Consider the following 15,198-nt stretch of genomic DNA (forward strand, 5'->3'; position numbering starts at 1 on the left):
ACTAGACCCCCCAAGAAGCTTATCTAGATGTGTGGTGAGTACTTTGAACGCCCAAGTGCTCCACAGAAGTTTATAACGCAGAACCGTGAAAATAAAAAATAATTTTATTCCAACAAAATTGATTTTTTAGCCCACCAATTTTTTCTATTTTCCCAGGGGTAGGAGGAGAAACTGGACCCCAAAAGTTGTTGTCCAATTTGTCCTGAGTACGCTGAAGCCCCATATGTGGGGGTAAACCACTGATTATGTGCACGGCAAAGCTCAGAAGGGAGGGAGCACCATTTGACTTTTTCAACGCAAAATTGGCTGGAATCAATGGTGGAGCCATGTCGCGTTTGGAGACCCTCTGATGTACCTAAACAGTGGAAACCCCCAATTCTAACTCCAACCCTAACCCCAACACTCCCCTAACTCTAGTCCCAACCATTACCATAATCCTAATCCCAACCCTAACCCCAACACACCCCATAACCCTAATCCCAACCCTTATCATAACTCTAATCACAACCCTAACCCCAACAAACCCCAAACCCTAATCCTAATCCCAACCCTAATCATAACCATAACCCCAACACACCCCTAATCCCAACCCTAACCATAACCCTAACCACAAACCTAACCCTAATTCCAACACACCCATAACCCTAATCCTAAACCCAAACCTAACCCTAATCCCAAACCTAACCCTAATCCCAAACCTAACCCTAATCCCAAAGCTAACCATAATCCCAACCCTATCCCTAATCCCATCCCTATCCATAACCCTAATCCCAAACCTAACCCTAATCCCAAACCTAAGGCTTCTTTTACACTTACCGGGTTTTTTGCGGCCCGTTATTGCGGGCCTTTTTTGCGGGCTGAATTTCTGCAATTTTCACAGTCTGCTGTAATAACAGACAGCAAAAAACTTGCAGATCGCCGTTTTTTGGATTTGCAATACTATGGCAAAAGTATTGGAAAAAAAAACGGCGGTCTGCAAAACAGGAAGTCACAACCTTCCGAATTACAATTGAATTACACACAGCTCCCATTGAATTACAATGGGAGCTGTGTATGTTAGAAGTGAAAAATATGGCTATACGTCGCTCCGTGGAATTATTGCGGCCCGTTTTTTCATCCCCATAGAAATCTGTTAGGACCGCAAAAATGGGACGCAAAACCACGGTAAATGTAAAACAAGCCTTACCCTAACCCTAATTTTAGCCCCAACCCTAATTTTAGCCCCAACCCTACCCCTACTTTTAGCCCCAATCCTAACCCTACTTTTAGCCCCAACCCTAACCCTAATTTTAGCCCCAACCCTAACCTTAATGGGAAAATGTAAAATAATACATTTTCTTTATTTTATTATTTTTCCATAACTAAGGGGGTGATAAAGGGGGGGGTTATTTACTATTTTTTTTTATTTTGATCACTGTGATAGGGTTTATCACAGTGACCAAAATGAACCAATAGGAAAAATCTTCCTATTGTTGCCGGGTGCTGGCCGACAGATATTGGTGGGCGCATTGCGCATACGCCCGCCATTTTTTTCCCAGATGAAGATGGCGGCACCCACCGGAGGAAGGAGGAGGCCAAGGAGGACCGGGAGGTATGGGGGGGGGGGGATCAAGGACCCTATTTCTCTCTCCTCTGATGTTCCATCACATCAGAGGAAAGAGAAATTACATGGCACATCAGACGTTTTTTTACACGGTTAGTAGCGGCAATCGCAAAACCGGGTCGGTAAAAACCGACCCGAATTATGTTCTTTGGGGTCTCGGCTACCCCCGGCAGTGAAGACACAGAGATCTGCTGAGTAGTGGGAAAATTGGAGGCGCCCATGGGGGGAGGAAGCAGAAGGACCCAGGGACATCGGGAGACACCAGGGGGGGATCGGGGACCCTATTTCTATCTCTTCTTATGTGCGATCACATCAGAGGACAGAGAAATTAAATGGCACTTTTTTTTTTTGCGGTCACCGGCAAACGGTTAATTACCGGCGATCGCAACCCAGGGGTCGGTAAAAACCGGCCCGAATCATGTTGTCTGGGGTCTTGGCTATCCCCGGCAGCCGAGACCCCGGAGAAAATCCGACTATGGGGGGCGCTATACACTTATGTGGTTTAAGTTCCCTTAACTACCGCCATTAAAAGGCGTATCAGCGGTCGTTAAGGGGTTAAGACTCATTATATCAGAACAAATATCAGAACATGTGTCTAATAGGTCCCAAAGACTTGTGAATAGGGAATCCTATTGGATTTTTGAACTATCCACACTTAAACCGGAGGATTTTCCATGTACATATATTGTTCTTTATATGTATTTTATTGTGCATCCAATATGCATTTTACATCTATTTGTATTGTTTTGCAAACAAAGAAAGGTTTCTATACAAAAAACTGCACCATAGGCACGGTTTAATTAATGAATTAAGCAATTGGATTAGTGAAGCCGTTCTGAAGGATATAAAACATCCACAATGTATCATTTGTATATGTCTGAGGAAGGAGCTGGTTCACATCGGAAAAGAGTAGAATTTTAAAATGAAAGGTTTTTTTTACGTTCATTTATTTTGATTGCCAACTTTATGGCTCAGCACTTGGCAGCGCTTTTCAAAGCCCTGATTTTTTTCCCTTCTTCCCACATCAGGGATTTTGAAAGCCAACAACATCATTACCCTCCATTTTCTCTAAAAGGCTCATCTTAATATATTTCTAACTTGTCAGCACATTCTATGTACGCTGTCATTTGGCTTTGCAGTTTACAGATCTGGGCAGGTAACGGTCAGAGTCTTCTAGTCACAGGGGGATTGTAAGGTCGGGATCACACACAGCGAGATACGACCGAGTCTCGCAGGTTAAAACCAAGCTCTGGCACCAGCACTCCAGAGCGGAGCGTGCGGCCGCAGAGCAATTCATGGAGCTGCACGCTCCGCTCCGGAGTGCCAGTGCCAGACCTTGTTTTTAACCTGCGAGACTCGGCCGTATCTCGCTGTAGTGTGACTCCGGCCTTAGGTGGATTCTCCAGGCTATACGTTCTATAGAAAAGGGCTTTCAATGCCCAAAGTCACTTGGACAGTTTTGGGTGGAGGAGAATGTTGTGGTCTAGAGGCCAAATGGTGATCACCGATTGTGATACAGCCAGACTACACCACCGATAAAGCATCACAGCCGGTGACTGAGAAGAATCTGTGACTTCTCTGCATTTAGTGGTTACTACTCACCTGGGCAGTCATATGTAGGAATCTCCTCTTTACACCGCTCATCACCCCTCACATATGTCTCTGTAGTAGTAATATGGGTCAGGTCTTCACCCTGAAACAAATATTGTAAAAGTCACAGACAGATGAGAAGTCACATCTATGATCAGCTCTAATCCTGCCATCTCCACCGTTCTCATTACACAAGTATAAAACATATAATACTGGTGGATAAAACAAAACTCAGCACAAGACCTTCACAGTCATCTACACATTGTGACAGAGTCACTGGTAAGGTGATAGAGGGGAGATATGTGTCACTGTGCTTAACGGCGTCAGTGATGTGAAACCAAAGCATTTTTTCTCTAGCACACTACGTGTTGTGAGGGTTAAGTTGCACAAACAGGGCTGGTTTTATGTGGACCTTCACAGAGTGGTTGGGAGAAGGTCCACTTTATCTCCCCTGGCAGACCTGCCAGGACCTGCATGAGGACATGATCAATCACATGATGGGGAAGTTACAGGCTTGGGTTGAAATAGCCGAGCTCTACAGGCAGTCTGGGTTCAGCTAGCCTAGAGAGAGGACTCCAGAGGCTTTGTGGCTCGTCGAGTACAGACTGAACCTGTCCTGCTCCATTGCGGGGTGCCACCCACAACATACGGACTGTGCTGCAGCATTTTGTTTTATTTTGTTGTTTTGTTCCTGTTTTAGCCAAAAAGGCTGAGTTTGTTTTCCCCACAAGTGGGTTTATGCTGCCTTACATTAAAGAGACGGTGTTCCCATTTTTCCTACCTCTGTGTGCCGCCACGTGAGTGAACTACCACAACATCATAAAGCCTCTTTCACATGTCCGTGTCTCCGGTACGTGAGGTGATAGGGTGTGTCCGTGTGCCCCACAAATAGATATGTCCGTTTTTTTTTCAGCATGGACAGCAAAACATACTGCACACGTACACATGGAGAACACACATTGATGTCCTCCGTGTGACACGCATCAGCACCGGGGAAGAAGCGCTACAGTAAGTGCTGTTCCCCGGCGGCAGGTGCTGAAGACTGCTCTCATCATTCTCCCCTGCTCGGCTGGCGGTCGGCGCGAGCAGAGGAGAATGATGAGAGTTATATTAAAGTCCAAACGATGACAGCAGGTGGGGGCTTTGGGGACTATTATTGCCATCATCTGACACCTGCTGTCGCTAATAACAGTGACAGCAGGAGCGGATGATCGGGGTATTCCTCACCCGCCACCTGCAATATATTGAAATAAATGAATGAAAAACCCGATGTGGGTTCCCCCCCTATTTTCTTGAACCAACCAGGAAAAACTCACAGCTGGGGGCTGCCACCCTCAGCTGTCAGCTTCAGCAAGGTTCGTTATCAATAGAGGGGTACCCATGCTATTTTTTAATTATTTAAATAAATAATTTTAAAAAATGGCGTGGGGTCTCCCCCATTTTTGACAACCAGCCTTGCTAAAGCTCACAGCTGGGGCTGGTAAGGGGCCATGGATATTGACGCCCCGGCCTAAAAACAGCAGCCTGAAGCTGCAGCTGCAGATAAGGTGCATCTATTAGATGCCTAAATTTTGGCACTTTGCCCGACTCTTCCCACTTGCCCTGTAGCGGTGGCAAGAGGGGTTAATATTTGTGGGGTTGATTTCATCTTTGTATTGTCAGGTGACATCAAGCCCACAGCTTAGTAATGGAGAGGTGTCTATAAGACATCTCTCCATTACTAATCCTATAGTTATATGGTAAATATAGACACAGCCAGAATAAAGTCCTTTAATTGAAAAAATGGCACAGACTCCTTTAATATTATCAATGAAACCATACTTATGACCTCGACTAATTCCACCGAAGCCCTCGATCTCCTGTAATAAAAATAAAATAACAAAACAACAATATACCATACCTGTCTGTCATTCTGTCCCACGCCGTAATCCATGTCTGGGGGATAATTAGTTTTCAACCTGGACAGTGCCAAGATGCGACCGTCCAGGCTGAGAACCTCTGGTGAATGAGCTGATGAGAGCGCAGCGTCATTTACCAGCTGTGACATCATCGAGGCCGGGCTGAACTGCAGTGACCTCAGGATGTGGGAAAATGCCAGTGATGATGTCACCGCTAGTCCCTGAGGCTGCGCTCGTAGCAGCTCATTCACCAGTGGTTTTCAGCCTGTACAGTTACATCTTGGCACCGTCCAGGTTGAAAAATATTTAGACCCCAGACATGGGACAGAACGATGGACAGGTATGGTATATTGTTGTTTTTTTATTTTACTTTTATTACAGATCCGGTGGAATTAGACAATGCAGTAAGTATGGTTTAATTGAGATTAATAAAGGAATCTGTGTCATTTTTTCAATTAAAGGACTTTATTCTGGCTGTGTCTTTATTTACATACTGTATAACTATAGGATTAGTAATGGATAGGTGTCTTATAGACACTTCTCCATTACTAAGCCATGGGCTTGATTTCACATGACAATACAAAGGTGACATCAACCCCGCAAATATTAACCCCAATTGCCACGGCTACAGGGCAAGTGGGAAGACCCAAGCAAAGCACCAGAATTGGCGCATCTAATAGATGCACCTTTTCTGGGCAGCTGTGGGCTGCTATTTTAAGGCTGGAGGGGGGACAAAAGCAATGGCCCCTTACCAGCATGAGGCAGGTTGCCAATAATGCTGGGGGACCCCCATGATATTTTTTTTTAATTATTTATTAAAGTATTTAAAAAAACACAGCATGGGGACCCCAGTGTGAGGATATGGCCGCTTACTGAAGTCTATAGGACAAATGGACGTAGAGCGGAGTCCACCGCTCTAAGACATAAAGACTTTTTTCCAGCACGGAGCACCGGTTACGTCAATATTATTGTACTTTAATAGTTAATTTGCTTGATGTGTTTTATTAGTGATTTGCTTGCTCATCAGTTCATGCTCAGGAATCAATGTTTCTATTCAGTGGCAGTCAGCAGAGAAAGACGAGCAGGCTAGAGTTTATGGAAACCTAAGGACAGACTCTATCAATCTCACTTTTATCAAGGTCTCACTCCCATTATACTCCCAAACCTGACCCATTGTGTGGTTGGGGATAGTAGACTCAGGGGAGCCATCACCATGGGAGGTTTCACATACAGTCCCAGCTGATGGAATATGCCTTGTTCTGTGAGCTAAAGGAAAATGTTTAAGGGGGCGGGAGAAAAAGACATAGGGTTGAATCAGGCAGTTGTTGGAGGGATTTCTATGGAAGAGGATCCAAGCTGGAATGGATGGATGATCTATGAAGCTTTGGAGATTTTTGGCTGGTGGTGAATCCATGAGCTACGGTCAGGATATCCATCGTCTGGAGGAACATAGGCTGTGACTGCACACTATACCAGCTGGAGATACAAAATCTGTGGCCAAACAAAAGTTAGGAGACAGTGGGCATCGCCTAGTATGGAGCCAGTGGAACTACCGATCTCAGATTGGGAACTTGTGGACTGAGGACATTGTATGTTGGCCATCTACCTGGATTTGTTGTACAACCATAGATGTATGGAATAAAAAAAATAGTTGGATTGATAACCTGCCTAGGTGATTTTTATAACCCACAACCTCAGATCTTCGCACCCTCTATTCTTGATAACCAACCTTGCTGAAGCTGACAGCTGAGGGTTACAGCCCGAAGCTGTGAGATTTGCCTGGTTAGTTCAAGAAAATAGGGGGAACCCACACCGGGCTTTTAATTAATTTATTTCATTATATCGCAAGTGGCAGCTGAGGAATACCCCCGACCATCCGCTCCTGCTGTCATTGTTATTAGCAGCAGCAAGTGTCAGATGATGGGAGTAAGAGTCCCAAAAGCCCCCACCTCCTGTCATCGTTCTGACTTTAATATAACTCTCATTATTCTCTTCTGCTCACACCGATCGCCGACAGAGCAGGGAAGAATGATGAGAGCAGTCTTCAGCACCTGCCACCGGGGAACAGCGCTTCCAGAAGCACTTCTTCCCCGGCGGCCGTCTGGGTGGTACAGAATTATGCATATGGACACATATCGTCGGTACCATTTTTTCCGGTAACGGAAATAAATGGAAGTGTGAAACCGGCCTAAGGGAGATCTCATGACACCTTCTCTCCATCTACCTGATGATCCTGAGGAACATTGGGATCTTCTTGTTTACAGTCCTGTGGAAGAAGAGGACAGGGACATCTTTCTGGTGTTGTCCTCTTACTGGATAGATCTGGAGGAAACACATACAGGGACTGAATTCATTCTTTACATACAGATAATTATACAGTTGTGGCCAAAAGTATTGACACCCCTGCAATTCTGTCAGATTATACTCAGTTTCTTCCGGAAAATGATTGCAATCACAAATTCTTTGTTATTATTATCTTTATTTAATTTGTCTTAAATGAAAAAACACAAAAGAGAATGAAGCAAAAAGCAAAACATTGATCATTTCACACAAAACTCCAATAATGGGCCAGACAAAAGTATTGGCACCCTCAGCCTAATACTTGGTTGCACAACCTTTAGCCAAAATGACTGCGATCAACCGCTTCCGGTAACCATCAGTGAGTTTCTTACAATGCTCTGCTGGAATTTTAGACCATTCTTCTTTGGCAAACTGCTCCAGGTCCCTGATATTTGAAGGGTGCCTTCTCCAAACTGGCATTTTTAGATCTCTCCACAGGTGTTCTATGGGATTCAGGTCTGGACTCATTGCTCGCCACCTTAGGCGTGTTTTGAGTCATTGTCCTGCTGGAAGACCCATAACCTCTGAGGGAGACCCAGCTTTCTCACACTGGGCCCTACATTATGCTGCAAAATTTGTTGGTAGTCTTCAGACTTCATAATGCCATGCACACGGTCAAGCAGTCCAGTGTCAGAGGCAGCAAAGCAACCCCAAAACATCAGGGAACCTCCGCCATGTTTGACTGTAGGGACCGTGTTCTTTTCTTTGAATGCCTCTTTTTTTCTCCTGTAAACTCTATGTTGAATCCTTTGCCTAAAAAGCTTTACTTTTGTCTCATCTGACCAGACAACATTCTTCCAAAACGTTTTGGCAAACTCTACAATGGCTTTTTTTATGTCTTGGGGTAAGAAGTGGGGTCTTCCTGTGTCTCCTACCATACAGTCCCTTTTCATTCAGACGCCGACGGATAGTACGGGTTGACACTGTTGTACCCTCGGACTGCAGGGCAGCTTGAACTTGTTTGGATGTTAGTCGAGGTTCTTTATCCAACATCCGCACAATCTTGCGTTGAAATCTCTTGTCAATTTTTCTTTTCCGTTCATATCAAGGGAGGTTAGCCACAGTGCCATGGGCTTTAAACTTCTTGATGACACTGCGCACGGTAGACACAGGAACATTCAGGTCTTTGGAGATGGACTTGTAGCCTTGAGATTGCTCATGCTTCCTCACAATTTGGTTTCTCAAGTCCTCAGACAGTCTTTGGTCTTCTTTCTTTTCTCCATGCTCAATGTGGTACACACAAGGACACAGGACAGAGGTTGAGTCAACTTTAATCCATGTCAACTGGCTGCAAGTGTGATTTAGCTATTGCCAACACCTGTTAGGTGCCCCAGGTACGTTACAGGTGCTGTTAATTACACAAATTAGAGAAGCATCACATGATTTTTCGAACAGTGCCAATACTTTTGTCCACCCCCTTTTTTATGTTTGGTGTGGAATTATATCCAATTTGGCTTTAGGACAATTCTTTTTGTGTTTTTTCATTTAAGACAAATTAAATGAAGATAATAATACCAAAGAATTTGTGTTTGCAATCGTTTTCAGGAAGAAACTGAGTATTATCTGACAGAATTGCAGGGGTGTCAATACTTTTGTCCACAACTGTAGGCCGTGTGTGTTTAGTCATGTCTATTACCTGGTGATGTGAGTGGCTGGGGAACCTCCATCATGACGTCCTTGTACAGATCTTTATGTCCTTCTAAATACTCCCACTCCTCCATGGAGAAATAGACGGAGACATCCTGACACCTTATAGGAACCTGACACATACAATGATACCGTAATCCCCCCCGATCCCTTCATAGTGTTACTGTATAATGTCCCAGCATTCCCAGCAGTGTCACCTCTCCAGTCAGCAGCTCAATCATCTTGTAGATGAGTTCTACGATCTTCTGGTCATTGATGTCCTCATGCATCAGGGGGTGAGGTGGAGGCCCCGTGATTGGGCTCAGGGGTCTTTCCCATCCCTCAGACACAGGGTCCTGACAGCGCTCACTAGAGGTCATTTTCACTAGTATGTAATCCTGGTTATGGAGAGACACATTAATAAATCGCACTACAGACATTACCAGAGTCCTCACCTCTCCAGTTCTGTCCATCTGTTATTCCCATAGATAAGAATGATGTAATGTGACGTCATCAGAATCTCTCACCTCTCCAGTAAGCCGGAAGAGGATCTCTAGGGTGAGGTGTAATATCCTCTCCGCCATCTTGTCTCTGTCCATAGCCATCCTTGGCGGGTAAATCAGGAAAATTCTCATATATAGAAGATCTTCACTGAGAGGATCCGATATTGTAGAGACCTGAATGAGAAGATGAGCCGATGTAACATCATAAAAATCCTGTGTAATAATACAATTACTGGAGATAATAAGGGAAATGTATGAGGAGACTTATTATTTTACACTATTTCGTTCTCTTCTTTACATCTACTAATAAAACCTATATATTTAGGCCACAGACAACAAGCAGTTTCTTCCTCGGAGTCGGCAGCTGAATAAGTTCCTCATAGACTCATCTTCCATAACGCTAATTCTCGTCTCATTTACCGACCCTGGAATCGGCATTAGCAATACTGCAGGAGATATTCATTACACGTGACAGGAGAAATAACGACTTCATGATGAGGACGACATCTTCATCTTCTACTATGTATCTAGAAACATATTTGGCCAGAGTCCGTCACTGACTCCATCACCACCGGCCGTCTATATGAAGGTTTCCCGTCTTCCCCGCACTGTAATCTTCTATCAAGTTAGATCTCAGGTCTGATTCACACACAGAAGTTTGAGGCTTTTATAAGAGACTAGATGGTGGCCCGATTCTAACGCATCGGGTATTCTAGAATAGGTATGTATGTTTATAGCAGCCACATAGTATATAGCACAGGCCACGTAGTATATAGGAGCCATGTAGTATATCGCAGACAAATACTACGTGGCCTGTGCTATATACTATGTGGCTGCTATATATATACATACATATTGTAGAATACCCGATGCGTTAATATAGGCCACGCAGTATATAACACAGCCCAAACAGTATATAACACAGCCCACGCAGTATATAGCAGCCACGCAGTATATAACACAGCCCAAACAGTATATAACACTGGCCACGTAATATATAGCACAGCCCACGCAGTATATACTGTAACACAGGCCACATAGTATCTAACACTGGCCAGGTAGTATATAGCAGCCACGGGGTATATAACACAGCCCACGTAGTATATAGCAGTGTGGGCACCATATCCGTTAAAAAAAATAATTAAAATAAAAAATAGTTATATACTCACCCACCGTGATCCAGCGAAGCTCTGGCGATGTGCGCGCGGCTGCTGCCATCTTCCGTTCCCATGATGCATTGCGAAATTACCCAGATGACTTAGCGGTCTCGCGAGACCGCTAAGGGTATGTGCACACGTTGCGGATTCTCTGCGGATCCGCAGCGTTTTTTGCAGTGCAAAACGCTGCAGATCCGCAATTGATTTACAGTACAATGTAAATTAATGAGGAAAAAAAATGCTGTGCACACTTTGCGGAAAATCCGCTGCGGAAACGCTGCGGTTTAAAAGAAGTAGCAGGTCACTTCTTTTTTGTGAATCTGCTGCGTTTTTGTACCCATTTCATTATAGAAAACCGCAGGGGTAAAAAACGCAGCAAATCCGCAAGAAAACCGATAAGCAGGTTTTTTGTTTTTTTATTATTTTTAACATTACAGCTTTTTACTATTGATGCTGCATAGGCAGCATCAATAGTAAAAAGTTGGGGACACACAGGGTTAATAGCAGCGGTAACGGAGTGCGTTACACCGCAGCATAACGCCGCCCGTTACCGCTGTAATTAACCCTGTGTGAGCGGTGACCAGAGGGGAGTATGGAGCGGGCGCCGGGCACTGACTGCAGGGGAGTAGGGAGGGACTAATCAGACTGTGCCCGTCGCTGATTGGTCGCGGCAGCCATGACAGGCAGCTGGCGAGACCAATCAGCGACGCGGGATTTCCGTGACGGAAGTTGCCGACAGAAAGACGGAAGTACCCCTTAGACAATTATATATAGAGATTTTTTGTTTGCACAAACACCGCGGACAAAAATTATTTGATCCCAAAGTCTCCATGTACCGTGTTTTATGGGGTTTATTTCTGGCCTTAGGCTTTCCTACATTACAAGAAAACTCCAGAAAAAAGCAGATATTAAAATGTTTCAAAATAAAATTGGCTCCAAGAATTTGTGTTAAAAGAAAAAAAAAGTAAAAAAAACAAAAAGACACATTTTATTATTTTTTAACATGTTAAACATTTGTTGTTTTTTTAAATGAACCCTTTTGGGCCCCAGAACATAGATGGATGGCACAGGAGCAGCTGCAACAAAAACCCTGGCAGTTTAACCACTTGCTGCTGTGAAAAGCAAACATGGCATCTAAGAAGGTGTGAGAGTCCGGCTGAATGTCCTTCTCCCCCAAGTACTCGATAGTATGGGGCGGCCTAGTTAATACGATATTTACATGCCTTATAATGGTGTCTGGGCTGCAATGTATGAAGGTCTATTGGGTCGGGCCAGAGGCAGCGTCCAATAAGTTACCTTTTAACGCCCCCATACACATTAGAGTAAAGTTACATGAAAGCACTGATTTCGGGGGGTTTGGTCGACTATATAATGTATTTGGGGGCCTCCCGACAGATGATGTCAGGGCAGAGAAGGATCTGGCATCCTGAATTTCAGAGGATAATCGTTTGTTCTTCCTGTAGATAATCCTCCTCTAGAGGAGTCTGGGGGTGACTCTCTCATACAGACCACAGGAAAGCTGGAATATTTGTGTGTATGGGGGAGTCGGGAGAGATAGCCGTCTGTCAAATGACCGTTCAGCCAACACTTATCTCATGTGTATGGGGCCGTTAGTATTACACTGACAGCAGTGATGAAACACGGCACTACAGTAGTACAGGTCATCACCGGAGCCATCAGAGGCTTGTATGATGTATGATCGCACTAATCAGAGGTGTTTTAAAAAAGGGTTAAACGTGAAAAAAAAAATCACAGTTTTAACAACAAGAAATATCTATCACTATATGGAAAACAAAGTCAGCAGAGGAAGAAGAGCAGGCTAGAGTTTATGTAAACCTAAGGGTACCGTCACACAGTACCATTTTGATCGCTACGACGGTACGATTCGTGACGTTGTAGCGATATTGTTACGATATCGCAGTGTCTGACACGCAGCAGCGATCAGGGATCCTGCTGAGAATCGTACGTCGTAGCAGATCGTATGGAACTTTCTTTCGTCGCTTGATCACCCGCTGACATCGCTGGATCGTTGTGTGTGACAGCGATCCAGCGATGTGTTCGCTTGTAACCAGGGTAAACATCGGGTAACTAAGCGCAGGGCCGCGCTTAGTAACCCGATGTTTACCGTGGTTACCAGCGTAAACGTAAAAAAAACAAACAGTACATACTTACATTCCGGTGTCTGTCCCCGGCGTCTCAGCTTCTCTCCACTGTGTGAGCGTCTGCCAGCCGGAAAGCGAGCACAGCGGTGACGTCTGACGTCACCGCTGTGCTTTCCGGCTATGGCGCTTACACAGTGGAGAGAAGCAGAACGCCGGGGACAGACACCGGAATGTAAGTATGTACTGTTTGTTTTTTTTACGTTTACGCTGGTAACCAGGGTAAACATCGGGTTACTAAGCGCGGCCCTGCGCTTAGTTACCCGATGTTTACCCTGGTTACTGGGGACTTCGGCATCGCTCCAGCGCCGTGATTGCAACGTGTGACCGCAGTCTACGACGCTGGAGCGATAATCATACGATCGCTGCGACGTCACGGATCGTGCCGTCGCAGCGATTAAAATGGTACTGTGTGACAGTACCCTAAGGCCAGATTCTATCAATCTCATTTGTATCAAGGTCTCACTCCCATTGTACTCCCAAACCTAGGCCCATTGTGTGGTTGGGGATAGTAGACTCAGGGGAGCCATCACCATGGGAGGTCTCACATACAGTCCCAGGTGATGGAATACGCCTTGTTCTGTGAGCTAAAGGAAAATGTTTAAGGGGGCGGGAGAAAAAGACATAGGGTTGAATCCAGCAGTTGTTGGAGGGATTTCGATGGAAGAGGATCCAAGCTGGAATGGATGGATGATCTATGGAGCTTTGGAAATTGTTGGCTGGAGGGGTATCCATGAGCTACGGATAGCCATCATCTGGAGGAAAACAGGCTGTGACTGCACACTATACCAGCTGGAGATACAAAATTTGTGGACCAACCAAAACTACTCTGCAATAACTCAGCAGACGCCACGCCTGGGTAATCCATCCATCCACCCCACACATTTTCAAATTATGTTTTCTCACCTCTATTGATGTATATATTCCTTTACATAAGGACAATGAAATTAATTTTATTAATAAATTCCTTTTTTCCCTGGTGGTCTTTCATCCAACCAATGCATTGCTATAAGCTTTCTCACAGCACACAACAATATTGCAATAATCAACCTTCCACATTCATTTGTAGCAATATCATCCATACAACCCAGAAGTCAAGTCAGCGGGTTACGCAACACATTTACCCCTGTCACCTCTTGAATCAAATTAAGCACCTTCACCTAAAAGGGTTGGAGGCGAGCGCAAACCACATCATATGTATGAAATCTGCATCCTCCTCACCGCAACCTTGGGCATTTTGAGTCACCTCTCAGTCCTGCCTTCTTCATCCATACCGGGGTCCTGTACACCCTATAAACCAGGTATAACTGTGACACCCTCTTAGCTTCACTCAGGGAAACCCTGGGGATGTATTGAAATATAGACTCCCACTGGGACTCCGACAAAGGACCCACGTCCGCCACCCATTTTTCCTTTATCTTTAACGGATATTGCAATAAAAAGGTATCCATCAGACCCCTGTACATCAAGGTAATGAACCCCCTCGTACTCCTCCGAGGCCCAATAGATTCAACAAGCTATTGGACTGCAGAATCACGCGCGACCCCTCCTTTTGGCAATTTAGAGCGTGTCTCAACTGCAAATATTGAAAGAACATCTTCTGGGACAAAGAAAACTCAGTCCTAAGTGTCTCGAATGTTTTAATAATATCCCCATCAAGCAACTGAGACATGAACCAAATGCCAATGCGCCTCCACTGGCCGAAACCCTGCAATCTCATAAGCTCTGCCAATCTAGGATCAAACCATATTGGCGTATATCTCATAAATTCTGTTACTCCCCTCCATTGCTTAATTTTCTGCCAGACTTTCCCAAGCATAGCTTTTGTTGGGAATTTTGGAGGGTTAATTCTGAATCTGACTGCTTCCAGACTGGCTAACAATGGACCTTTCCCTACCACGTGTTCAATGATTATCCAGGCTGAAGAGCTCTGTTCCGGTTTTCCCCAACCTACCATATGCTGGCATTGGGATGTTATATAGTAAATCCATGGATTGGGGACCGCCCGACCACCCCTTCCTTCACCTTTGCAGATGTTCTAATTTGATGTGCGCCCGTCCACCCTTCCAAATTAAGTCCCTGAATAGAGTATTGATCCTATAAAATTTACTCTGAGGCAGCCACACTGGATCATTATGCAATATGTAGAGGAGCTGAGGCATAAGTATCATTTTGATCAAATTTACTTTTCCTGCAACCGACAGAAACCAGGCCCCAATCTTCTGCTGGAACTTCCCAAGCAAAGGAGTCAGGTTGAGCTACAGATAGTTCTCTATTTTGTCCGAAACCACGATGCTCAGATATTTAAACTCATGTACCACC

At 44.8% G+C, this 15,198-nt stretch overlaps 1 protein-coding gene across 1 annotated transcript in view; it reads right to left on the bottom strand.

Moving 5' to 3' along the window:
* The window catches only part of LOC143767648 (uncharacterized), a 140,553-nt gene that overhangs the window by 16,780 nt on the left and 108,575 nt on the right, over positions 1–15,198 (bottom strand). Inside the window, exons 6-10 of the mRNA XM_077256096.1 lie at positions 9,585–9,734; positions 9,276–9,455; positions 9,068–9,191; positions 7,316–7,413; positions 3,206–3,296 (exon numbers count right to left, since the gene is read on the bottom strand). Of these exons, the coding sequence (XP_077112211.1) occupies positions 3,206–3,296; positions 7,316–7,413; positions 9,068–9,191; positions 9,276–9,455; positions 9,585–9,734 (643 nt within the window). The remainder of the gene's footprint in view (positions 1–3,205; positions 3,297–7,315; positions 7,414–9,067; positions 9,192–9,275; positions 9,456–9,584; positions 9,735–15,198) is intronic.

Source organism: Ranitomeya variabilis, chromosome 4 (genome assembly GCF_051348905.1).
Source record: "Ranitomeya variabilis isolate aRanVar5 chromosome 4, aRanVar5.hap1, whole genome shotgun sequence".
NCBI classification, from domain to species: Eukaryota; Metazoa; Chordata; class Amphibia; order Anura; family Dendrobatidae; genus Ranitomeya; species Ranitomeya variabilis.